General features: G+C 46.1%; 1 protein-coding gene across 17 annotated transcripts in view; it reads right to left on the reverse strand.

Annotated features, from left to right (window-relative positions):
- TCF7L2 (transcription factor 7 like 2) overlaps positions 1-25,279 on the reverse strand; it is a 196,968-nt gene that overhangs the window by 112,851 nt on the left and 58,838 nt on the right. For all 17 annotated transcript variants that reach the window (XM_060034037.1, XM_060034038.1, XM_060034035.1 and 14 more), the window contains one exon: positions 7,555-7,656. In XM_060034037.1, coding sequence (XP_059890020.1) covers positions 7,555-7,656 — 102 coding nt within the window. The remainder of the gene's footprint in view (positions 1-7,554; positions 7,657-25,279) is intronic.

The raw sequence follows: 25,279 nt of genomic DNA on the forward strand, positions 1-25,279 counted from the left end.
CTGAAGAAAGATAACTTGGTTGCCTGGTTCTCAATGGTAGTTCCTCACAGCTCTCCTTATAAACACACTAATATACGGGCAGGGCTCGCAGGCTTGCTCTATATCCTTACACAAAACATACACCCTTAATCGTGGTTTTTTCTGTGAAATGGGAAAGGTCTGACTCAGCCACTGTTAGGAAACACATCCTAAGTATTCTAGAAAGTCTGGCTGAGTCACAGATAAATGGATTTTAAAAAAAAAAAAAAAACACAAGAGGAAAGTGTATGTGCAGTGGACTGCAGAAAATGCACAGGGAAAGGCTTTTAGGAAGTTGGCACAGTTCACACCCTCATATCACCTGATGTTCGCCTGCCCCCGGAGCATCTGCCCTCCACTCCCACAATGTGTCAGGGAGTCTTCTGCAGTAATCACACCCAGAAACCAAATCCCTAGCTGACCTCACATCCCACTCTCCAGTGAAGCGAGCGGGTCTCCTCGGGCAAGCCCACCCTGTCCAGCGTTGGCTGGGGGCTCCACCTGGCGGTCCCCTGGCAGCACTCTGCACATGGCATTGTGCCCCAGTTACCTGTCTCTTTCTCAGCCACCTCTGGGGTCGGTGGGGTTAAGAGGATGACATGCTCTGGGGTAGGCTGCCTTGCTTCATGTCCGGACTCCCACAGCTGGGCAAATACTTCACCTCCCTGTTCTGAGTGCTTCCTTTGTAAAGTGGGGATAATTAAATATCTGAAAAGCACCTAGCACAATGCCTGGCAAAAAGGAAACGTCCCAGACTTATTTGTTATTATTGGTACTATCATTCATCACCGACTCCACTTTCTGCATCTAGAATACTTTTTTCCCCACACGGTAAGCGATCACTAGATATCTGCAGGATCAATGAATGTGGGTCAGTGACTGAATCAACGGTGAATACAAGACCAAGAGAGGAAGACCAACCAGAGCTACTCACCTAAATTTTGGGGAAGGAAAGGGAGAATTCTCCACCCTTCCATAAATACATTCTGAATAAACGGAAATCTAATAGATAATCGACATAACTCTTAAGTTTGGATTGTTAATTAAGTTTGAATTGTTCCCATTTCATATCGCCACACTGCTTTGTGGGGTCAGGAAACCTAGAATCTTAATCTCTCTAAAAAAGACAACTCAGGGAATTCCCTGGCAGTCCAGTGGTTGGGACTTGGTGCTTTCACTACCGTGGCCTGGGTTCAATCCCTGGTCTGGGAACTGAGATCCTGCAAGCCGTGAGGTGCGGCCAAAAACAAAAGAAAGACAACTCATTCAGCTGTACTCCAATTAAAAAAAGAGAGACATCTCTTGAACTGAGCAGACATTTTTCCAAAGGAGGTACATGAACTATACCAATAGGTACACAAAAAAACGCTCAACATCACTAATCATCAGGGAAACGTAAATCAAAACGACAAAGAATTAATCACCTCACAGCTGTCAGAATGGCTGTCATCAAACGACAAGAGATAGCAAGTACTGACGAGGACGTGAAGAAAAAGGAGTCATGCACTGTTAGTGGGAATGTAAACTGATGCGGCCGTTACGGAAAACAGCATGGAGGTTCCTCAAAAAACTTAAAAATGGAACTACCATATATGATCCAGCAAACCTACTTCTGGGTATATATACAAAAGAAACAGAAACAGGATCTCAAAGAGATATCTGCACTCCCATGTTCCCTGCAGCATTATTCACAATAGCCAAGATGTGGGAACAAGCTAAGCAGCCATCAACAGATAAACGGATAAAGAAAATGTGTTACATGTAGAGAGTGGAATATCATTCAGCCATGAGAAAGGAGATTCTGCCGTTTGTGACAACATGGACGGACCCTGAAGGCATTATGCTAAGCGAGATAAGTCAAACAGAGAAAGACAAATACTGCATGGTATCACTTATAAGTGGAATCCTGAAAAGCCGAACTCACAGAAACAGAGAGAATCCAGTGGTGGCCACCAGGGACCCAGGGGTGGGGGAAATGGGGAGACGTTGGTCAGAAAGTACAAACTTCTAGTTATGAAATGAAGTAAGTTCTGGGAACCCAATGTACAGCCTGAGGATTATAATGAACAATACTGTACCATATACTTGAAAGCTGCTAAGACAGTAGATCTCTAATATTCTCACCACAAAAAAGAAATGGTAATTATGTAATGGGACGGGGCTTTAGCGATGCCGTGGCGGTAGTTATTTTATAACATATACGTGTATCAAATCAACACGCTGTGCACCTTAAATTTACACAATGTCATACGGCAGTGATATCTCAATAGAGCTGGAATAAACAAAAAAAATTTAGAAATTAAATTCTTCCTCCCTCACTGACAACATCGAATCCATCAGCAGTTCTACTGATGGTCCCTCCAAATGTGTCCACTTCACCTTCCCCACTCCCAGCAGCTTAGCGCAAGCCCAAACCCCCCGATGGTTTCCCACAGTGGTTAGGGTCAAGCACCCAGTCCTCAGCATTCCCTACCCAGGCCACTGTCCCTGTGCTTCCATGACCAGCAGCCATCAGAGCTAAGCTCTCTTCTCTTTAGGACCTTCATACATGTTTTTCCTTCTGCCTGGAATGTACTCCCACCTCCCATCATTCCTTGGGGAATAATTTCTACTCTCTTTTGAGCACAGATTAGGAACCACTGGATTACAATAAACAAGATGCTGTATCCGTTACAGGAACTAAACTTTGCGGGGCTTGATTCTTAATATAAATATTATTTGATCGATTGAACTCCACTTGTTAAGAACATTTAATCTACACATTCATTATTTTACAAGGTGGTAACCCATATACCACGTGAGAAAAAAAAACCCAATCAGATTAAAATATGCCAACAAGATGCTTCCCCTGGCCAACTCCAATTGATCCTTCAAATCTCATTTTAAATGTCATTTCCTCAGGGGACAGTCCTGGCCAGCAGGGGACAGTCCAGCAGCTTCTCAGTGAACATCCCATCTCCTTGATCACACACCCTCACGGGCCCAGTACCCCTCACGACATCTGGCACAGAGAGAGCCTCCCACACAGATAGGGGCTGCGATGGTTTTGCTGGACCTCAGCGTCTAGGACAGAGCCTCCTATCACACACTAACTGCTACCAAGCATCTGGCGGAACAGGACAGAATCCAACCCAAGTCAAATAACACAGCGAAACACCCGCTTGTACTTAATAACCAAGAGGATGCTCTCAAAGTAATTTTTTTGTTATTACCTGCAAGTCAGCTCCCCTGCACCCCGCCCCCAAACTCTTCAGAAACAACAGTGGAAGATTCAGCATGCCCTCTGAGCTTGAAAACGCTCAACTCAAACAGCAGACACCCTGTCTGAAGTCCTACCATCGTACATTTCGTAAGAGCTTTCCCGCTCTCTTTCCGCATTTAAGCAACAACACCAACCAAAAAAGAGAGTTACACGCTCCAGTCTGGCTCCTCAGGATTCAGACAGCTTTCTCATCACACACCCGCATGTTCATTACACAACAAAACACACAAGACCCCAAACCGCTAGAAATCCACCCCAAGGTAAAACTCCACACCAACTTCGAGAGGAAACCCCCAAGACACAACGGTAGGAACTTTTGAAGCCTTTTGCCATTTTGTAAGATACATACTATACCAAAATACCACCATTTCTGGTACAGAATCTTTTTTTGCTGGGTACAAAGGAAGTTAAATGAAAGTCTTTGCATAGCAAAGACACTGGGGGTGGTGTCCGGGGAGGGGCTCCTCACAGGGGCCCTGGAGGTGGTTTAGACAAGACTCAGACACCACCACGTAGCACAGCCCAGCTGCCTGGCACTCATTTTGGAAGAGGGGAAAAAAAAGGCAAAGAATTTAAAATATAAATTTAAAAAACCAGAGAAAGAAACATGAGCGAGTTCTATGAATTAGAATACAAACTCGGGAGGCTGAAGAGAAGAGAGGATACTGGCACTTGGGACTTCAGAAGTCCATGAATTTCTGGGGGAATCGGGGGGAAAGGGAAATCCAAGAAGAGGGAGAGACAGACAAATCTGTGGTATAAATTCCTAGTTTTTGGCAAAACAAAAAAATCTTTAAATCATCATCCTTGGGGAATAATTTCTACTCTCTTTTGAGCACAGATTAGGAAGCACTGGATTACAGTAAACAAGATGCTGTATCAGTTACAGGAACTAAACTTTGTGGGGCTTGATTCTTAATGTAAATATTATTTGATCGATTGAACTCCACTTGTGAAGAACATTTAATCTACACATCCATTTTTTTACAATGTGGTAATCCACATACCACATGAGAAAAAAAAATCCAATCAGATTAAAATATGCCAACAAGATGCTTTAAATTTCCATCTGAAAATTCTACCCCCATGGGTACCAGGGAAAGTTATTTTCTTAGCAACCTGTGATAGCTATAGTCTCTATAATGGTTAGTAACAAACACTGGACGCTTCTCTAGTTTCAAAATAAAACATTAGAAATAATTATGAAACAGCCTGGCCCAGAAATTACAATAAATCAAAATTTCGGAGAAACTAGGAAGCAATCCTCAGGCAATTATTTTGAAACAGGTCTGATGAAACACTGTGATGTGACAACATTTTATTCAAAAGAGTAAAAAAAAAGAAAGTGAGGAAGAGTCCAGTGTCTCGAGAAAAGTTAGCCGTTCATCAGAGAATCTGAAGGAGAACCAGAGTCTTCTGGCCAGTGTTGAGCTATACAGAGACCCGAATGGTACATCTGCCACAATCCAGAATGCCCCCCGTATAAATACAGATACACTGTACCTGCCAAGCTGGTCTGGGTCGGACACGTTGCCCTATGTCCAGTGAAAAGGTATCATAAATTTATACTACCAAGGTATACAACTCCTCAATCCCCCAAAACTATACGTGACCGCGAGGTCAGCAACGTCCAGACTTTCTTCCCCCAGGATGTTCCCATTCTCCCTCTTCCAACTCCCTTCCCACCTCCACACCCCCTCCTCAGCCCTCATGTCAGGTGGAGACTGCAGAAATGTACAATTACAGGGCTGACTCATATAACCAAAGACACCTTCAGTTGCCACAAGCGTTAAGTGTTTCATGAATTCAGTTTCCTTTTTGTCCAAGTTCATGGCTTCCGTCTCCAGCTCCCAGAGTCCACCCTCCACCACCACCCCATAACCTCTGTGCAGTGCCACTCCCCAGGTCCCCAGGAACAGAGCAGAACGCACAGAAGATGGGATTACAGCTGCCCGCTGTGGCTCCTTTGGACAAGGGTCTCCATCAGAACGTTGGTGTAGGCTCCACAGTGGTTGCTATGGTCACCATGCCTCCCCATCAACAGCAGTGGAAAAGGGAACCCAAGACCCTTCACTACGCCCCCTGCCAAAATCCACACCGGCTCTGGAAAAATGTTTCACCAACTCCCTGATCGGTAATTTATACACGAGAAAACAAAGTGCTTAAGGCCTAAGTTGCGGCAACTGCCCTTATGGGATCTGAGGGGCGGGGGCCCCGGTTGGGGGCGGCAGTCATCTACCTCTCTCCAAATGGACAAACCCCATTCCTGGGGGGGGGCGGGGGGGGTAACGCTTGCCAGCCTAGAGGTGGCTCACCTCCAGGCCACACCCAAGAGGGGCTGCAGCCACTGGGAACCACTTCTAAGAATTGCATCTTCTCCCCAGACTCGAGAGAGAAAAAGCCTCCAAGAGATTTTGAAGATATTGTCCCTTCCCTGTGCCTCCAAAAACAAAAAAAACAAAAAGAAAAACAAAAAAAAAAACCCATGTGGGCGAGTCCTGCCCACCATTTCCAAAAGCAGAAAAATAAATTTCAAACCTAGACCCCCCATTGGGAAATTCAGGGAGGCAGGAAAAGTGAAACAGACCGGCTTCCTTATTGTCCCCTCAAGGACTTGTAAACCAATCTTTGTGTATTGCTAAAATATTTTTTTACATGGTATTCATTTTTCTGGGAGAAACCTGCATGAGAACCCCAAGTCAACAACTTCTTTATGCCTATGACACTGTCCCTAATAACGAGCCAATTTAGAGTAAGCAAAACAGAACCAGCCACGGAAAGTTACTTTCAACTCCCTTAGGAGGACACAGTAAAAGAGAGCAGAGAACTGGGCCCAGTTCCCGTTTTCTGGCCGCTAACTCAGCGTGTGACATTGGGCAATTCACTTAAGGCATCTCTGGACCCGTTTCCTTTTCTGAGAGCAGGTAGGGCCTAGCTGATCTAAGGTTACTTTCCAGCCCTGAAACCTCAGCATTATAAGAGCATGTGTAATTATGAGCATCTGTTTTATTGTGGGGTTGAAGGAAGGAAGAAGCTTCCGGAAAATGTCAACCTTCTTTCTACATGCCTCATTTATAATATAAGAATTCGTAAGACCTTTTCACAAATGATGACTCAAAGAAGTGGTTTTATGGAAATAAATTATTTTCTGATATATACACACACATACATATATATTTAATATTCATATAACAGAGGCAAAATTCATTAAATAATATATACTCAAGTATAGCAAGCTACAAAATAAGGAGGCAGTTAGCCTGAAACTTGACACACTGTATCTTAAGATTTTTCTACTGAAAATTATTTTGCCATTTTTAGAAATTAAAAGTAACATAGAGGCAAAATATATTAATGGATAACATTTTGTGATACTTAAATGAAAAACACATGAATTGTTTTGTGCTTTGCATAATTCTACCTGTCACGGATTCATTATAAAAATGTCTTCCATTAATTACTTCAAAAGTATGAAGTCCAACTCATGATATAAATATATAGAAGAGAATATTCTAATAAGGGTGAGCTACCTTCTCAAGAGGTTAATTTATAAGTTCCACTTTCAGAGCCTACAAAATCCTAAGAAAGTGCATTAAAAATACATGTAGACATACACTTCATGTTGTTGTCTCTTAGTAGTACAAACAAATGTTTTCTGTATGAAACCCACACGCTTTCAAAGCCATGGACGTACAGATTAAATTTAAGCCTTTCCAAGTTCATTTGTACACTACGTTTACAGTCAATCAGCCCAGATGAAAATTTTCTGATGTCAGTCTAGACTGTTCCTTTCCAATAATTAGGATAAATTGGTGAGTGTTTTGCTTGGGCCGGTGGGAGGAGGTGCAGGGGGTATGACTGGAAAGTCTCAAATCCAGGCTTTCCCTTTCGAGTTGCCTAATTCTCCGCTCTGCAACTCACCTCCCCTAAATGACTTTTTCAGGAAAGATTTGGGGTATTATATTTTTTTTAATTGCTTTAATACCATTTCCAGTCTTCCCCACACCATGGGGATTGTGCCCTATTAACTGGAATCCACAAAGCTAGATTCTAACCCAATACTAGGAGAAAAGGGTGGTGGGAACATTTCCAGCTAGATACCAAGGTCCAATAGCAGAAAACAAGTACCTTCTAGATATAAACCATATCCAAGAATATGCCCCAAAAAACTGTTTTTAAAGAAAAAAAAACTGATACACAAGGCCTGTTATCAACAAAAGAACATTTTGCCTCCCCACAATAAAGGAAGCAAATGCCTCTGTAAGATCACTTACAACGATGTGCGCCGGCGACGGAGAACGGGCATCCTTGAGGGCTTGTCTGCTCTGCAGGGTCCCCGCCTGGACATCAAGCAGTGGCCATTTCATCTGAAGATACTGGAGGGAGCAAACAAAAAGAACGTGGAAAATGAATTTAGAAACGAAATGCAAAACAGCTACCATGACACATGGATCAGAAACTGCAAAACTTAGAAGCGTGCAGATAACGACACCAAAAAAACTTGAAAGCATGCAAGTGACAGCAACATCAATGACAACAGAAAAATCATGCAACACCGACAGGTCCTGCCTCAGAGTTCACGTTCAACAGGTACAAGCATAGAACATCAGTATCATTAGCAATTAGTTTTGTCTTTACATTCAAACCACAGGGCGGCCTCAGATAAAATGATGCCATTAATACTACTCATTTGGAGAAGAGCAGTGGGGACGGGGGAGAGAGAAGAAGAGACAGGACACATCTCTTCCGAAGGAATAAAGCAAATGGAGCCGCAAGCCAGAGGCGCCCTGGGAGACCAATTCCGAATCTGCTCTTTCAACAACCTTCATTTCTAAGATGCCATCATCCTTCACTTTCAAGAAAGCTCAGTATATACGTGCAGCTGTCCTTTACTAGAAGCTACCTGAGTAAGGTGAGAATGGAATTCCTCATCCAACCCCAAAGCTTATAAAACAAAAATATTTCATTGTTAAGAGAGGCACAGACAGGGCACGATGCAATTTCTACACTCGTCTCAAAAGGCCAAAGAAATTCTTAACACGCAGGTTTACCACAGAGAGAAAAATAAAGGTATATGCCAAATGGGTCCTTCTCTACCCTTCTCCGAGGTAGAAAATGAACACGTGGCACAAGAGCAAGAGCTACTTCTGTCCAAAGTGATACCTCAGCTTTCAGAGAACAATCAATTGATCCAGCTGCGCATCGCGCAGATCGGGGAATCTGAGGGAAGGCGGCCCCGTCCGGTCACAGAGATATTTAGCACGTGTATAAGCAACTCCCAGATTTTGACTTCTGTTGGTGCCATTACACCAGTTTCATTTCACAACCAAACAAAACTTAGACACGATGCTAAGATTTTAACAAGGACACATCAACACTAGCCTTTGTACCTCCAAAGGCCGACTGATGAAGGCGCCATCTTGATCTTTCCAGCGGCTGGTTTTATTACTAATTCTACAAAAAACTTACTTGAGGAACATGGATTAAAGCTTGCCTCATGCACAGCCTTCTTGTGAAGCATCATGGAAAGACAAAGATCTGTTCCTTCAGAGAACCTAGGCACACGTGAGGGGGCCAACTCACCACAGGTAAGTCAAGACAGAATGTGGTGAAGCTCTGACAGAGACTCAGGGAACGTGCCCAGGGAAGGCCTGGAGAGAAGGTGGCATTTCTGAGAAAAGAGACTGAGGAAGGCTGCACAGAGTAGGTCTTGTCAAGTCAGAAGGATTCAGACAGAAAGAAAAAGGATGGCAAAGGGCAGTCCGGAAAGAAAGAAGGGTTTGCTCCACCCCCAAATGAAATGAAGAGCTGAAACCATCCACAAGCTTTTTTCCATGGGTTCCTCCAAGACACGACTGTTCCGGCAAATTAAAACCAAACTTGGTGATACCTAAAGCTGGAAGACCTGACGCACGAGCCGCCGGCCAAACCGCACGGTTGTTTTCCCAACCTAGATCTAGACGGGGTTGGAGCGACTTCTGCCACTCCAGAACTTTTACCTAGAAGCCTCCTGTGGTGAAGAAACCTGGTTACGCGTTCTGGGAACTCACCACAAGACCTTCCAATTTCTCACCTCTAAACTGAAGGAGTTGTCCTAGCTGTGAAGGGGATGGGTGAGGGGGACCAAGGGACTTGTAGGATTCTGGGACCCCAGACAGGAAATGTCAGCAGGCACCCCCCAGTGACCCTTTTAATCAAACTATTTCCAAATATTTGTCCGGAAGCAACATCATCCCAAATTAAGAGACACTGAAGTAAATGTTTCCATGGTCTCCCTCAGCCCTATAACCCGAGCCAGCGGGGCTATGGGAGTCTAGTCTGCCCTGTCTCACCCTTACTTCTTCCCATTCTCACTCGCCACATAAACATATGGGCCTCATTGGTCAAAACCACTCAATAGGGTCATTTCCTTGAGGCCAACCAAAATGGACGCCCGCCAACACTCACCTCTTCATCACATGAAAACCTGTGAAGAAACATGGCAAGCTGAGTCGCCACACACCTACACCTCCCTCTGCCCTCAGTGGTGAGGGTTGGATTCATGGACAAGTTTTTGTCTTTGGCCATCTGCAAAACTGATTTGATTGTCTCCAAATACCAGCTCCCCAGAATGAGGAGATTCAGGCTTTGTTGAAGGCGACAGGCCTGCCCTGCGGACCCCACCCAAAAATGATCATACCCATAATGCAATATTAATGCGGAGACTTATAATTCCTACTTTACATAAAAGCTTCATTGTGCGCCCCAGCCAATCTCCGCAGGCTACCTGCACCACATACTTTTATGAGCCTACATTTCAGCACTCCGGGCCTACAATACACATAATTTTCAATTCTGTTAGGGCAGCCCAGGATCACTGCCTATATAACATTACTGGTTGGAGGAAATGAGACTCGGCCCTGCTGCCCAGAGAGAGCTAACCAAATCCAGATGGTGGGGAAGACGGCCCCCGCCCGGCCGACTCACAGCGACCCTGCAGTGACAGCCTCAACCTCTCTGTCCCACTGCAACTCGATCCCACAGAACCGCTGGGTCCCCGCAAATCTGTGCCCGTCCCTTGGGCCTTGGTTGGCACTCAAGCTGACGAGGTTCCTTTTGGGGAAAGAAGTATTAGGCCAGGATTTTTTAAAGGAAGTTATTAACCTCCTGCAAAAGTGATGGGTTTCCCAGGTTCCTTCATCTTCTACAATTGGTCCTTATTAATAGGGAAAATAAATAAATAAAGGGAAGAAAAAGGAAATTAGGTACTATTACAGCCCAGAGGAAAATCTTTTCCTTCCTGGAGACGTTTAGCAGCAGGAAATTCTCTTCTGTTGGGTCCTAAAGGAAGACCTGAAGGAGGGGCATCTCGGATTAATGAAAGGGCTGGATCGCCACGCCACATTTTCCCAACAGTTCAACTTCGGTTTTATATCCTTTTGGGGAAGGGGAAAAAAAAGTTCCCACCATCCCACTATAAAAGCAACACCGGGCTCCAGGCTCCCTTCCTTTTAGGCTGCTCAATGTGGAAATTATGAATTGCCTACAAAAACATTAAACTTTTCAACAAACTGCAATCAAATGGGGCTGTGGGAATTCCTGCATTGAAAACTGTTGAAATGGAGTCTACTCAAATTTCATTTGTAAAAATAAATAAATAAGTAAATAGGGTCATCTTGGCTTAAGCATTTCATCCTTTGTTTCATAATAATGTTCTGCTGAAGGACCACTAGGGTTCCCCCCGCCCCAGTCATATTTTATGACATATCTCAGGAAGCTTAAGTTAAGCTTTGGACCTGTGGGCAAAGTCTTCAATATATACACCACCAATGGCCTGAAATGAATCAAGGTGGTTTAAAGGCCTGTTGAATTGTCAGCAAAAAAGAAGGTATGCAGCTCTAATTTCTCCTATTCCACCTTCCCCAATAAAAAAGGAAAAGGAAAGGCAAATGGGGAGGGTCTTCCAAGTCAGAAGCCCCCTCCAAGATCTATGTTCCTGGTGATCGGCAGGTACTCAAGTGGGCCTGACAGGACCCGCTCCCCCAAAGGCATCCGCATCTCCATGAGTCCCATTTCCGGGACAAGGATAGCGAGGAGGGGCTGCTGGGAGGTCTTTGTACAAATGCATTATCTAAACACACAGGACAACTCAAAGAACAACAACGATGATGCTAATGAAGTTGCCGGGAAACCCCACATCCTTGATACAACACCAAGGCAGCTTCCCGGTACTTGCTTTCATTCACTCCCTTCCATAGATGAACGGGCACATGGAGACCACCCCCTTATTTGTTCAGAGCAGGGTTGGCAAACTTTTTCTGTAAAGAGCCTGATAGTAAATAATCTTAAGCTTTGTAGCCCACACCATCTCTGTCCCAACTACTCAACTCTGCTGTTCTAACACAAAGGCCACCACAGGCAATACATGTATGCATTATGTCATGGCTGTGTTCCAAAAACTTTATTTACAGATGCTGATATGTGAACGTCCTATGATTTTCCTGGGTCAGGAAATATGTATTCCCCTCTTGATTTTTTTCTTTTGCGGCACGCGGGCCTCTCACTGTTGTGGCCTCTCCCGTTGCGTCCGGACGCGCAGGCTCAGCGGCCATGGCTCACGGGCTTAGTTGCTCCGCAGCATGTGGGATCTTCCCGGACCGGGGCACGAACCCATGTCCCCTGCATCGGTAGGCGGACTCTCAACCACTGTGCCACCAGGGAAACCGCCCCCCCCTTGACTGATTTTTTTAGCCATTTAAAAATAATGAAGGGGCTTCCCTGGTGGCACAGTAGTTGGGAGTCTGCCTGCCAATGCGGGGTACGTGGGTTCGAGCCCTGGTCCGGGAAGATCCCAGGACCTTTTGGATGGAATTGTCATTGGCAGACTCAAGTTTGAGGGCAAAAGCTTGGAAAAGAATATGAGCTCTCTGGCCGTGACTCCCAGTCACAAGGTCTAACCACTGGACCACAATCTCAACGGAAATAACCATTCCTTCTTCCAAAATTGAAGTCTGAAAATCCCTGAGCAATTCTGGCTGGAAAAGGTTCGCATGTCCAAAAGTTCTCATCCACTTCCCAGGAGACACTAGCAACGCATCCCATGTCAGGGAGTCACCACAGAAGAGCATCAGGCAGGGGGCTTCCCTGGTGGTGCAATGGTTAAAAATCCACCTGCCAATGCGGGGGACACGGGTTCGAGCCCTGGCCCGGGAAGATCCCACATGCCGTGGAGCAACTAAGCCTGTGCGCCACAACTACTGAGCCTGCGCTCTACAGCCCGCGAGCCACAACTACTGAAGCCCACGTGCCACAACTACTGAAGTCCGTGCCTAGAGCCCATGCTCCGCAACAAGAGAAGCCACCGCAATGAGAAGCCCGAGCACCGCAACGCAGAGTAGCCCCCGCTCGCCGCAACTAGAGAAAGCCCGCACGCAGCAGTGAAGACCCAATGCAGCCAAAAATAAAAATAAATAAATTTATTTTTAAAAAAGAAGAGCATCAGGCAGAAATTCCGCAGGTCAGGGGTGACGAGCCCTGGATGCTTTGGGATCAACTTTGCAGGTTCAGAAGCTCCTTTTTTTTTTTTTTTTGCCATACGCAGGCCTCTTCACTGTTGTGGCCTCTCCCGTTGCGGAGCACAGGCTCCAGACGTGCAGGCTCAGCGGCCACGGCTCACGGGCCCAGCTGCTCCGCGGCATGTGGGATCTTCCCGGACCGGGGCACGAACCCGTGTCCCCTGCATCGGCAGGTGGACTCTCAACCACTGCGCCACAAGGGAAGCCCACAGAAGCTCCTCTCTTGCAGAAGTCCGTCACACATCACATCGTTGGAATTAAGTCCACACTGTGCCAACCCTGTTTGCCACCAACAGATGGCATTAGCCCCCGGCTTGGGCAAAATGCAGGGTTCAGGGTGGGAAAAGGGGCACCGTGGGGCCTGAACAGACTGTTCAATGGAGATTAAACCAGTTTCTTCTGGAAAACAGCCCCATGGAAAGCCTATCACCCAGAAAAGGGCCGATTTTTAAACTTTGAAGGCCTTGCTCCCCTTCCCAGCCTGATACGCATTCTTTACCTAAACACAAAAACGCCTACAAAACATCCTCTTCAATCCAAGCTATTTCTCAGTAGGGGTGCTTTTTCCTAGGAAAATCCATTTTACAAGAATTCAAATTAATTGGAAACCATTCTCATGGTAGATTTGGACCACAAGGGCTTCCTAACTCACTAGTGCCAGAAAGCGGTACAAGTTGTGTTTCTTATAAAATGGAAACACCCTGCCTAAACCCCCCACACTGAGAGTACTGCCAGCCATGGCCTATCACGTCCAAATGCATTCATCCTTCCTCCCTTGCAATGTAACTTGCTCCCACCTTCCCCCCGGCAGGCTCATCATGGACCAGGCCAACTCTACTACAAAACTTTACTCTGGAAGGGGTAAAACCATGCTTAAGTTCACATCACTGAACTTGACAAAAGAAAAGGCTACCAGCAGCCCCTCATCCTAAGAGGAAAATAGGAAAACTTAGTAAGTGAGACAACAGGAAGCCAAATATTAACACTGACGGCACATACACACTTTCTTCAGGAGCTCGTACTATGAGGCTCACCTCTAATACACATCTACACACTTAGGTCTGCTAAAGAACAGGCTTGCTGTCACTTTCTAAGCCTTTTTCATTTCTCAGAACTGGAAGATGGAAAATCCAGCCCATCTTCTATCAATAAATAATATGCCCTGGAGATCAGGGACCCCCAATTTACCCAGCATGGTTGAAATATAAGAAGCTGTGATTAATTTAATACTCTAAAACATACAGGTCCCAACAGGTTTCCAAAAGTCAGCAGTGATCACATATACCAAATAGCAGAAACTCTGTGAAACCATTTCAGAAGGCTCCAGAATCCTGCAGGATCATCAGGGGCCACAATTATAAAACTCGTTTGATCAATTTTCCTACAGATGCAGAGGGTATAGGAGATTAGGCTGCTTTGTCCTAGGTTAAAACATAGTTCAGTAATTCCTTCTTTTGAAAATCCACTGAGAACCTAAGATAGAGGTTCTGCTTAAAGAGGCATTATTTGCCTATGAAGCATGACTGCACAGAAGAAGAAAATTCAGGAACATGTGGTTTCTGCTGCTTGGGATTTAGCATAAGTGAGGATATACTCTAGTTACCTAGGAAAAGAAAACCAAAGACCTCAGAAGGCTCTCTCTCCCCCTCCCTCAATGAAACCAACATAATAGGAACTTTGAAACGTTCCCCTTAAAGTCACTACCCCATTTCTCAACATAAAAAGAATACGGGGAAAAGGGCAAGGAGGCGGGGAGGGAAGGGACAATCAAGGCATCCGTGCAAAACAACAGTTTAATAGCTTTTTTATCCTCTATCTCTATGGGTTGGTTGTTATAAGATTTTTTTTTAATTGAAGTATAGTTGATTTACAATGTTGTGTTCGTTTCTGATGTATAGCAAAGTGATTCTGTTATGTGTGTATATATATATATTCTTTTTCAGATTCTTTTCCATTATAGGTTATTGCAAGATATTGAATATAGTTCCCTGTGCCATATAGTAGGTCATTGCTGTTTATTTGCTTTATACATAGTAATGCATATCTGTTAATCCCAAACTCCTAATGTATCCCTTGCCCTCCTTTCCCCTTTGATAACCATAAGTTTGTTTTCTATGTCTGAGTCTATTTCTGTTTGGTAAGTAAGTTCATTTGTATCATTTTTTTAGATTCCACATGTAAGTGATGTCATGTGCTATGTGCCTTTCTCTGTCTACTAACTTCACTTAGCGCGATCATCTCTAGGTTTGTAAGATTTTTAAATGAAACCCTTACAGTTAACCTTTTTGCTCTTAATCATAATAACTAAAGGGTCCTGATAGTATCACTTCACATTCAGAGAGTATTTACAGTTCATAATCACTTCCACAACAAGCCTACAAAGTAAACAGTCAGGCAGGTACAACCAACATTTGACAAGGAGGGCACTAGGGCCAGCACGGCAGCCCCAGCCCGCCTGAGGTCCCCGGGTCAGCTGGCAGCCCCACGGTGCACAGGGCTCCAGGTCACCAGCATGTTTCAACTTCATCCTGACGTAATTTACAACTCCCCTCCACCTTCCTTGGGTTTCTTATCAACTAACTGTGAGGCATCCTCACCTGAACTCTAACCAGGGATCAGTGTCTCAAAGGGCATGGCTAAGGGAACGCCTCACAGTGTCCCCAAAGGGATCCTTTTCCATCATCTACCATCTCTCTTCTCCCCCCACAGGTCACTGGGCAAACATTCAACTATTTTCCTCCAAGGCCACCAGAAAATTATTTCTACCAGAGCTCCCGAGGACAATAAGGTAGTAAGGGAGAAACAAAGCAACACAAACAAATAACAAACGAAGAAACGAACAAAATCCAATAACCAAAACTTGGGACTCACTGTTTTCTTTACCTGGCCAACTATTCAACACCCAGGTCCCTGAGATATTTTTGCATTCGCCAGGTCAGTGGTTTTGCAGGAAGGTTATGGGATAGCAGCTCATGGAAGCACAAGCTGTGAAGTTTGTCACTTGGCCCTTCCTCTCGAACCCAGATGAGGCCCCTTAGACTGGGGCAAGGCCTTCCTTCCACTCTCCAGATAAAGTCAATCTGAAAATGATGACTGACTGTGTGCTCCTGGGAGTAGCACATTGGGAGAAAGGGTCTGGAAACCTACTTTCCAGGCCCAGCTCTGCTGCTAGCTGGGTAATCGCTTTGATTTCACTTCTTCACTGGGCAACCTCTTCCCCACTCTGGGCCTAAGTCTATAGTAGGAAATTGGGAACATGACCTCAAAAACCCCCTCTGCTCTAACACATGAATTCCTGCAGCATTTACAAAGCATATGCTTAGTATCCAGTGTGGACTACATATTCTGAGGCCTAGAAAAGTCATCTAGGACCCAGCCAGTAAGACAGTAAGCTAATGAGTGGTACACAGACCACCACAAGAGAGATAAGAGAAACATCGTGAAAAAAGATTCAGTTCCTGACCGTGACATGGTCCCAGGCTCCCAAACCACACTGGTTTGTTTAGAGAGAGACTTTTCTCCTGACCCACTGCACACCTGCTTAATCAAACTATCTGGGACGGGGCCCAGGGGTCTGTATTGTCTTTGTCCCAACTTGCCAGGTGACTCTGATGATCAGTCATTAGCATAAATGATCAGTGCGGGGGCGGCATCAATGAAGAGTCCCTTGAGCATATATGCAGATTCCACCTTCCTTTCTCAAAGGCTCTTTCAAACCTCTAAATTGACTGTCACACCCTTCTTTAAGTGGTCAATGCAGATAATCTCCAAACCCATTTTAAAAGAGGAGAAAGTGAGGCAGATAGAAATTAAGTGACTTAGCCATGCAGTCACTAGGGATTCTGAACCAGAATGTAGAGTTTTGGTATTTTCAGGCCAGAATTGAGTGGAATGGGCAACGGGTGTCCCCCAGAAGAGGGCAGAGAAGATGCACAGGAAGGGAAAGTGTGCAGCCACCACCCCTACACAGATAGCCAGCAGGAAACCAGCCTTAGAGACAGGGTGTCCCCCTGTCGTGACCAAAAGCGCCCCCCACTCGCCATCTCACACTCTTCAGGCAGCTTCAAGATTGAGTTCCCCAAAGAAAGGCTGTGAATTCCAAGAAATGTCAGCCCTGCTGCAAGCACCCAAGTCTCTGAGCCATGCCTAGTGGACATGAAGCCACTAGAAGAAAGGAGAGGAGGAGCCCTGGTCCCCCCGTCTCGCTCAAGCAGGTCGCCTGGTCCCCAGCCTCCAGGCAGGGCAGCCCCAGCTCGTTCCCCACGGCCGCCCCGACGGTGGCTGACAAACAATGAAGGCTCACATGCCAATGTAGGGACTTCACATTAAGAGACAAACCAGAGACAACCCAACTTTAGGCGGAGAAACATTTACCATCTTCTCATTTTCAAGTCAAACTTGTGGTCACCACATTTTTTCTTACTGCTTCTTATAAAAAGGTCCAGTACAGTCCAGTTAATTGGAATGTTCTGGTTACCACCTGCTCCCCTACAAGCGTGCTAAGGTGGATGCACGCACCTCAAGACCAGGAGAAGAAGTTGGAATTCCTGGAGCGGCTCAGGGTCCAAGTATGGGCATCAAGGGAGCTCAGAATATGGAGAGATAAGGGCACACCAAGTCTCAACCGATGGATGGATAAACAAAATGCGGTGTCGCCATGCAAGGGAATATTAACTTGGCAATAAAAACGAATGAATACTGCCACGTGGATGACCCTGGAAAATACGCTAACTTAAAGAAGGCAGACAGACAAGGTCACACATGGTATGATTCCTTCTGTATGAAATATGCGGAGTAGGCAAACCCATAGGGACAGAGAGTAAGTTAGTGACTGGCGGGCAGTAGAGGGATGGAGGATTAGGGGGCGACCACTAGTGGGTACAGCGTTTCTTTTTGGGGTGATGAGAATGTCCTGATGATGTCTGCACAGCCTTATGAATATACTAAAAACCCACTGAATTGCATACTTTAAATGAGTAAGTTTTACGGTATGTGAATTAGATCTGTTTTTTAAACGAATTACAAAAAAAAAGTCACTTGATGGTTTTCACACTCATTTCAGAGACAAGTGGGGTAGGAGAGGACAGACACGTATACACAGACCCCACCCATAATGCCTAAGGAGGAAGCAAAAAACAGGTGAACCTCTTCTTTTTCTAAAAGAAGCAAACATTCCAAAGTTTCTTGGGAAACAATTTCCAAATGTGATTTTGGCTGGCGTTGGATCTTGGGGAAGGAATGTTACCATGGCAGGTGAACAAGACTTCGTGAGAGACGTAAAGAGCGTGGGATACCCTGGATTAGAACTGCCGGTTAAGAGCATGGGACTGAGGAACAGAAGTGTGTGCTAACTGTTTCAAGGCCCGTGGCTAAAAACAAATAGAGCAGAGCAGATGAGTCAACAGAACCACAGGGAGTTCAGAGACCTGAACGCTACAGTCCATCCTCCACTGTCCTGTGACCTGGGGCAGGTCAGGGTGGCTCTGCACCTCAGTTTCTCCATCCAAAAAATGGGCATGGAATTGCTTGTCTAAAATCTCCTGACCAAAAAAAAAAAAAATCTCCTGACCGACCTCTCCACCATCCTTCCGAACTCAAAGGATAAATGGTATAAATGAAGTAAGGGAAAAGAATTACATAAGATTAAAGAGACTTAAGATTTGCTATTTTTTCCTCCAACTGCACCGGGGATTTAAAAGCCAGAAGAGTTACAGGTCTACCAGGTAAACTGTTAGAGACGTAGCCAACCAGATGACCTTTGAGAGGTACGAAGCCAGAGAGTAACAGGGTCCTGACGACCCGGAAGGGTTATTTTAAATGCATGCATGATCCGATCTCAGCAGATATTAAAATCAAGAACGCTAAAAAATTCCTTCCTTTCTCCACGGCCGGGAGCTCTCGAGGCTTGGATTTTTCTGATATAGGGCCTCCTCCCTATTCTGTATTTCTTCCCCCCATTCCATGACAACGAGAGACAGCGGCAGTCTTGGCAACCAACAAGCAACCAATGAACGTGCTTTAGTCAAGTTCACGTAGGAACCAAATGCAAGACAGACCTCGGCTCCGGTCCTCAAACTCCAACTGAAACCATGAAGCAGGCTGCGTTTCTTTTTTCTTTTTTTTCCCCCCTCCGGTCACATCTGAAAGAGTTCAGTGGCTCCAGCGAGGTCTCCCTGTCCGAATTTTTATTGTCCGATTCTAGCTGTGACAAGCATGTGGTGACGCTTCGTAATGTGACACCCAGGAAGCCGAAAGGTCAGGCAGCGGTGCTGGTTAATTTTGCTTGGGGAGGAACAAACCCCCGAGCCAGGGGGAAGATGTAGTGAGGCTGACCTTCTGGAGGCCCCCCGACCCCCCTGCACACAAGTCTCGCTGCCTCGGCCAGAAGCGGCCTGCCACTCAAGTATCATTTTGCTATAACAAATTACTCCTAACCCAGGATTACGGCTCTTTCCAAATCCCTCCTAGAGAGCAGGGAAATAAACATTCTCTCCCAGGACTCAGCCCCAGTCGTTTCTCCTGTTGGTAATCCTCGTCTCTATTTGCTGCTCCTACAAGCCCTCGTCTGGGAGGTCTTCGAGACCATTCCGGCCCACTCTCCTTTCAGACATGGGCTGAATGTCTCAATTGTCCATTAAGCACAGTAACAGATGAAGGCGGGCTTTCTGTCCGGAGGAGCCTCACACAATAGTTCCCTTTGCCCACACACTTCTCGTCTGCCGGCGGACTCCACTGGCTTAATCCCAGTCGCTCAAGGAAGTCCACACCCCACATTCCTTCCTCACGTTCCAGAGGGACGAGTGAGGACAGGTCGCCATCAAGGCGCTCTGCTCCAACTCCACAGCACTGCAGAGAAAGAAGCAGGGCTGCCCCCATGGGAGAGCATACCACTGGGGGGTAGGATCAATGGGGGGGGGGGGGCGGGGAGAAAGATCTAGAAAGAAGAGGGAAGACAGCAGGCTGCAGGCAGGAGGAACTGCCTCTGACCCCAGCCTGTGGTTTCCTCTAATAAACTACCAGGAGATATTTCGAGCACAATCACCTCATTTGGGGAAGGAAATACAGTTCTGTCCACTTCCAAAGACTCCTGTGAGATACTGGGATACTCCGGGCACTTGGGACAGAGAAGGCTCTTTTGTGTTTTTAATTGTACGCAGCGAGAGACCAGAATATGCCAGGAAGCAAAGGGCAGAACAATGGATGTTACAATCAAAGTGGGTGATTTGAAGAGATAGGGATCTCGGGGTTATTTTACAGAGACTTTCTCCCTGGAGAGAGAGATCGGTTGACAGCGTACTCTCTGACACACTACGGGCTGGGAGAGAAACTTTCCAAAATAACCCAAAGGCACTGAAGAGACAGAAATACTCCCATCAAAAATCCAGACAACAGAGAAAGACAAATAAAATATCATATCACTTCTATGTGGAATCTTAAAAAAATGATACAAATGAACTTATTTACAAAACAGGAACAGCCCCACAGACTTGAAAATAAACTTAGGGTTACCAAAGGGGAAAAGTAGAGGGAGGGATAAATTAGGAGTTTGGGATTAACACCTACACACTACTATATATAAAATAGATCATCAACAAGGATCTACTGTACAGCACAGGGAACTCTACTCAATAATTTGTAATAACCTATTTGGGAAAAGAATCTGAAAAAGAACGGATGTACGTATATGCATAACTGAATCACTTTGCTGTACACCTGAAACTAACACAACATTGTAAATCAACTATACTCTAGTATAAAATAAAAATTAAATTTAACAATTTCCAGACAAGTCAAATTCCTGTTTCAAAAACAAAAAAAGGAACGCCAGGTAAAGAAACAGAGTTAGGTAACACAACTCATTCTGAATTGAGCGCAACATTCACCCTCCCATGTGTAAGCCCAAGCTGACCACCTCCCCTTGCTCAACAGGGCCACTGTGCCTCTCTAAACCAACTTGTTCTCTGCTTTTGTGGTTTTAGGCTTTAAAAGAACTTGGCTGGGGAAGGAGCAGTAACGATCTAAGCTACCACTTAGCTCATTAGTATGTCATCTGGACAGGCAAAATCAATTCCAACAGCATCAAGTTTGGTTATTCCCTCCCCCAAAGGTCTGCACTATTAATAGCAAGAAAGTTTCCCAGGCTTCAGTTTATTTGCAATCCCAACCAGCCCTGACCACGGAATCTGGCCATCTCCACTTCGAGAGCTCCCAGAAATCTGAGAGAAGGAACTTCAGGTCTCGGTCTTTTGACAGCAGCAAAGACGCAGGAGGCAGGCTGAACTTAAAGATTTCAGGTCAAAGAGGGCTTGATCCCCAGAAAGGGCTGGCCACCTCTACCCATCTAACCAGGTCCTGTGCTCTCTCTTCCAGCCTGAGCTAACCCTGCGAACAGAGGTCACCACCTTATCTCCCCACTGTGGAGTCAGCTGACAGAAGCTTCTAGAAGCAGCAGCTTGGTTCAAAATAAACCTAAGGGCTTCCCTGGTGGCACAGTGGTTAAGAATCCGCCTGCTAATGCAGGAGACACGGGTTCGAGCCCTGGTCCGGGAACATCCCACGTGCCGCGGAGCAACTAAACCTGTGCGCCACAACTACTGAGCCTGCGCTCTAGAGCACGCGAGCCACAACTACTTGAGCCCGCGTGCTACAACTACTGAAGCCCGTGCGCCTAGAGCCCATGCTCCACAACAAAGAGTAGCCGCCGCTGCCGGCAACTAGAGAGCCCATGTGCAGCAACGAAGACCCAACGCAGCCAAAAATATTAATTAATTTAAAATTAAATTAAATTAAAAATAAATAAATAAACTTAAAACCTCACTAATTCAGACCAGCAGAATGTTAAGAGCACAGGCCCAGGAGCTGGAATGCCTGGGTTCAAATCCAGGATCTGCGGCTTAGTACTTCTAGGGCCTTGGACAAATGGCTTCACCTCTCTATGCCTCCTGACCCTTGCCTGCAAAGTGAAGATACCTCCCTCTTAGGACAGGTATGAGTGAGTGGTCGTGCACCACTACAGCTACACCCATTTGATGTATGAGACGGAAGGCCAATGGGGTTCATGCTCATGAAGCACGCGATCTAACTGCAGGGAGGAAAGAAGGAGAAAAGAGAAGCGTGCACTTTGTGTAATAAACGCAGGAAGTCAACAGACAGGCTGGTCGAGTTGGCTGCCTGATGAACAGACCGGCTGATAATGGCACGCCATTACTGTCCACACGCCAACGGGAAAGTAAGAAATGGTTCACTCGGGGGGCTTCCCTGGTGGCGCAGTGGTTGGGAGTCCGCCTGCCGATGCAGGGGACGTGGGTTCATGCCCCAGTTCGGGAAGATCCCACATGCCGCGGAGCGGCTGGGCCCGTGAGCCATGGCTGCTGAGCCTGCGCGTCCGGAGCCTGTGCTCCGCAACGGGAGAGGCCTCAACAGTGAGAGGCCCACGTACCACAAAAGAAAAAAAAAGAAAAGAAAAAGAAATAGTTCACTCTAAGTATTTAAAACATATCCCTCTTCCTGTCTTTACGTACCCTGGCGAAGGGCTCTGCCTTGAGCGTTCAACCCCAGCTGTCTAAATTTCCCCACGCCCCAAGGAGGGGAAGCCAAGTTCATGAGGTCCCTCCGTTCAAGTACAGGTGACTAACCAGTCGTCCCATCTGAAAGGCCTTCTGGAGTCCGCCCAACACGCTCTGCAGGCACGGGGCGGGGGAGGTGGGCACACAGCGAGTCACACGCTGCCGCAAATGGAGAGGAAAACACTCATGCCGCAAACTCTCCTGAATGACAGTCCACGCTACGCCCTGAATGCCCAAGTGCCCCGGGAGCCTTGTTCTTGCCTCCCCGAAGTCCCCTTGCTCCCTTTCCTTCGGACCACTGAGCCCCCACTGGGTTCATCGAATCTACTACTGTGAGGACCTAAGGCAGCAAAACAGGGGTCACGGGGCCTGCATGCGCTCAGACCAAGTTCCCAGATCACATGCAGAGGCAGCTCGGACCGGGGTTCAAACCCCAGCTCCGTAACTCTGATCACTCACCAAAGTATGTATTGAGTGTGTAATACGTGCCAAGCGCTGACACTCCAAGAAATCAAGTTCTTTAAGAGAAGATACCAAAGCAAACCATCTAAAAGTAGGGGGAGCTCGGGTAAATGATTTCACCTCTCTGAGCGTTCGTCTTCTCATCTGTACAATGGGAATATACACAAAAGCCATCTCAGAGTTCTCGTAAGGATCATATGCTTGCCAGGGTGCCTGGCTTAGTAAATGCTATTCTATTATTAGCTAGCTATGATATTGTTATTAACATAATCAGTATCAGCAGGAATAAAACGCCTGGAGCTATTGCACAATTCTAAACCATCCCCAGGTATCATCTCATACTTAAAGGGAAAGGAACACTTAGCCTGAAGTAAAGCAAAGTGACCAAAAACATCCCTCGTGAACCAGCCTCTCCTCTCCAGATTACTCCCGCCCCATGCACCAGTACGTTCATTCCCAGCCTTCTGGTCAAGTGGAATTTTCCTCTGTTACTGTGTCTGGTCTCCTTCATGTCTGGTCTCCAACTAGGTATACCAAAGCTCAGCTGCAGGCCTCGTGTTCTAAGCCACTGCATCTCTTCCCTCCAACTGGCCCTCAAACTTAAAGAGATTTCTTAAATGTCTGCAACCCTAACAGAATTCTGATCCTTCCCTTTCACCCTCTGCAAACAGCAGACACACAAGGCACAAGTTGGCCCACAGAACAGGGGGTTGCAACGCACTAGGTCAGACTCAGCAGCAGCTGCTCCAGGGCTACCAAGAAACCACACGAACTCATCATCCAAGAGAGGTTTTACAATGTGCATACGAAAGAAAAATGGCAAAGAAAAAAAATCTCGAAAAAAAAAACCTACAGCTTTTCTCCCTGGCCATGTCTTGATTTTTTTTTCCTCCTCTTTCTTCAGAGATGTCGATAAGATTTAAAGCCTCACCTGTTAAAAACATTCTCTAAAGAAGGGGCAGACAGTGGGGAAAGGGAAATTTGAAGACCTCCCTGGTGCCCCTGGCTCGCCACCGTCAGGCAGAAAAACAAGAGTCAGCCATTGGCACCCTGGTTCAGTCCAAAGACCAGTGTGGGTTTCCTCCTGCACTGACCATGCACTCCGAGAATGGGCAGAGCAAACGTCAGGCTGTAAACAAGCCAAGTGAGATACGAAAATGCCCAGAACAAACACAGGTGGGTTGTCAAGTTTTGGGTGCAGTTTATAAAGAGTGGGAAGTCGGACCAATTCTAGTGCTGGAATCCCAGACCACCACCCAGTTCCTTAGAGACTTCAGGCAGGGCACCTCAGTTTCTCTGTCTATATAATGGGAGCTACAACAGCTCTTTCAAATCAGAGATGCTGCCACATCAAGACTCCAGGTAGTGGAACCCAGCACATGGTAAGTGCTCAAGGAATAAATGTCAGCTCCATGACCACCGTTATTAAGTTGACATTTGTCACATTTGGGGATTTTGGCAATCACGTCAGGAATGCTTTCTTTGTTGTTGTTATCATCCAACACTACAGTTTGTCATCAGAAATCTATTTCCTAGGAGGTAGAAACAAAAAGGGAAGCTGTGTGGTTGGAAAAATGAAAAGACAACAATACGCAGTAGAAGTCCTCTAATATTTGCGTTCTTCCTATAGGAAATGCCCTCTGCTAAGTCCTTTACCCATTTTTCAGATGAGTTTTCAGGAAACTGAGCTGGGACACCGTAGGCAACCAGCCCAAGGTCACAGGACTTGGAAGTGAGGGTTACGAGGGCAGAAAACATATGTGTCTCTCTGTGCTCCTGTGTCCAGTGTGAACGGTCTCTTTAAGCCTCATTTAACATTCGACAAATATTTATTGATGCGGGAGCCGGGCATTATACTGGGTGCTAGAGACAGAAGAGAAAGATCTGCGGGGCCTAAGAGTCAGGTGACGTGGGTGTCAAGTCCCAGCTCTCACCCAACTTGCCATGTGACAGCGAGCAGAGATTACAGCTCCCCCAACCCCCAGCTACTGTAAAATAATTTCCCCTCAACCACCTCCCTCACAGGGTGGATGCAAAGATTCCCCTAAACCGTCATGGAGCTGCTTGGCGGCTTCTAGCAGAGCTTCAGGATTCAGTCAAGATTGGTTCCCTTCCTTCTATCCCCACAACCCTGCCCGTCTCCCCAAACAAGCCCTGGTTAGTGTATCTATAAACTAAAGAGAATAGTAAGGTATCTGAAAAGCACTTAGACTGTAAGACAATATCAGATATTATAAACACACAAGTTATTATTATTAGAAGAATGCACCAGCCTCTGCATCCAGTTGCCTCACTGCCACGGGGAACTTGCGACTGGTACAGTCTCAGCAAAGCACCCTCCTATCAGGTAAAGCCAGCGCAGTATCCCACCCTGGAGGGGAAAGGGGGAGGGAAGAGGGAGGGAAGAGGGAGGGGAG

The sequence above is a fragment of the Delphinus delphis genome, chromosome 16, assembly GCF_949987515.2.
Source record: "Delphinus delphis chromosome 16, mDelDel1.2, whole genome shotgun sequence".
Lineage (NCBI taxonomy): Eukaryota > Metazoa > Chordata > Mammalia > Artiodactyla > Delphinidae > Delphinus > Delphinus delphis.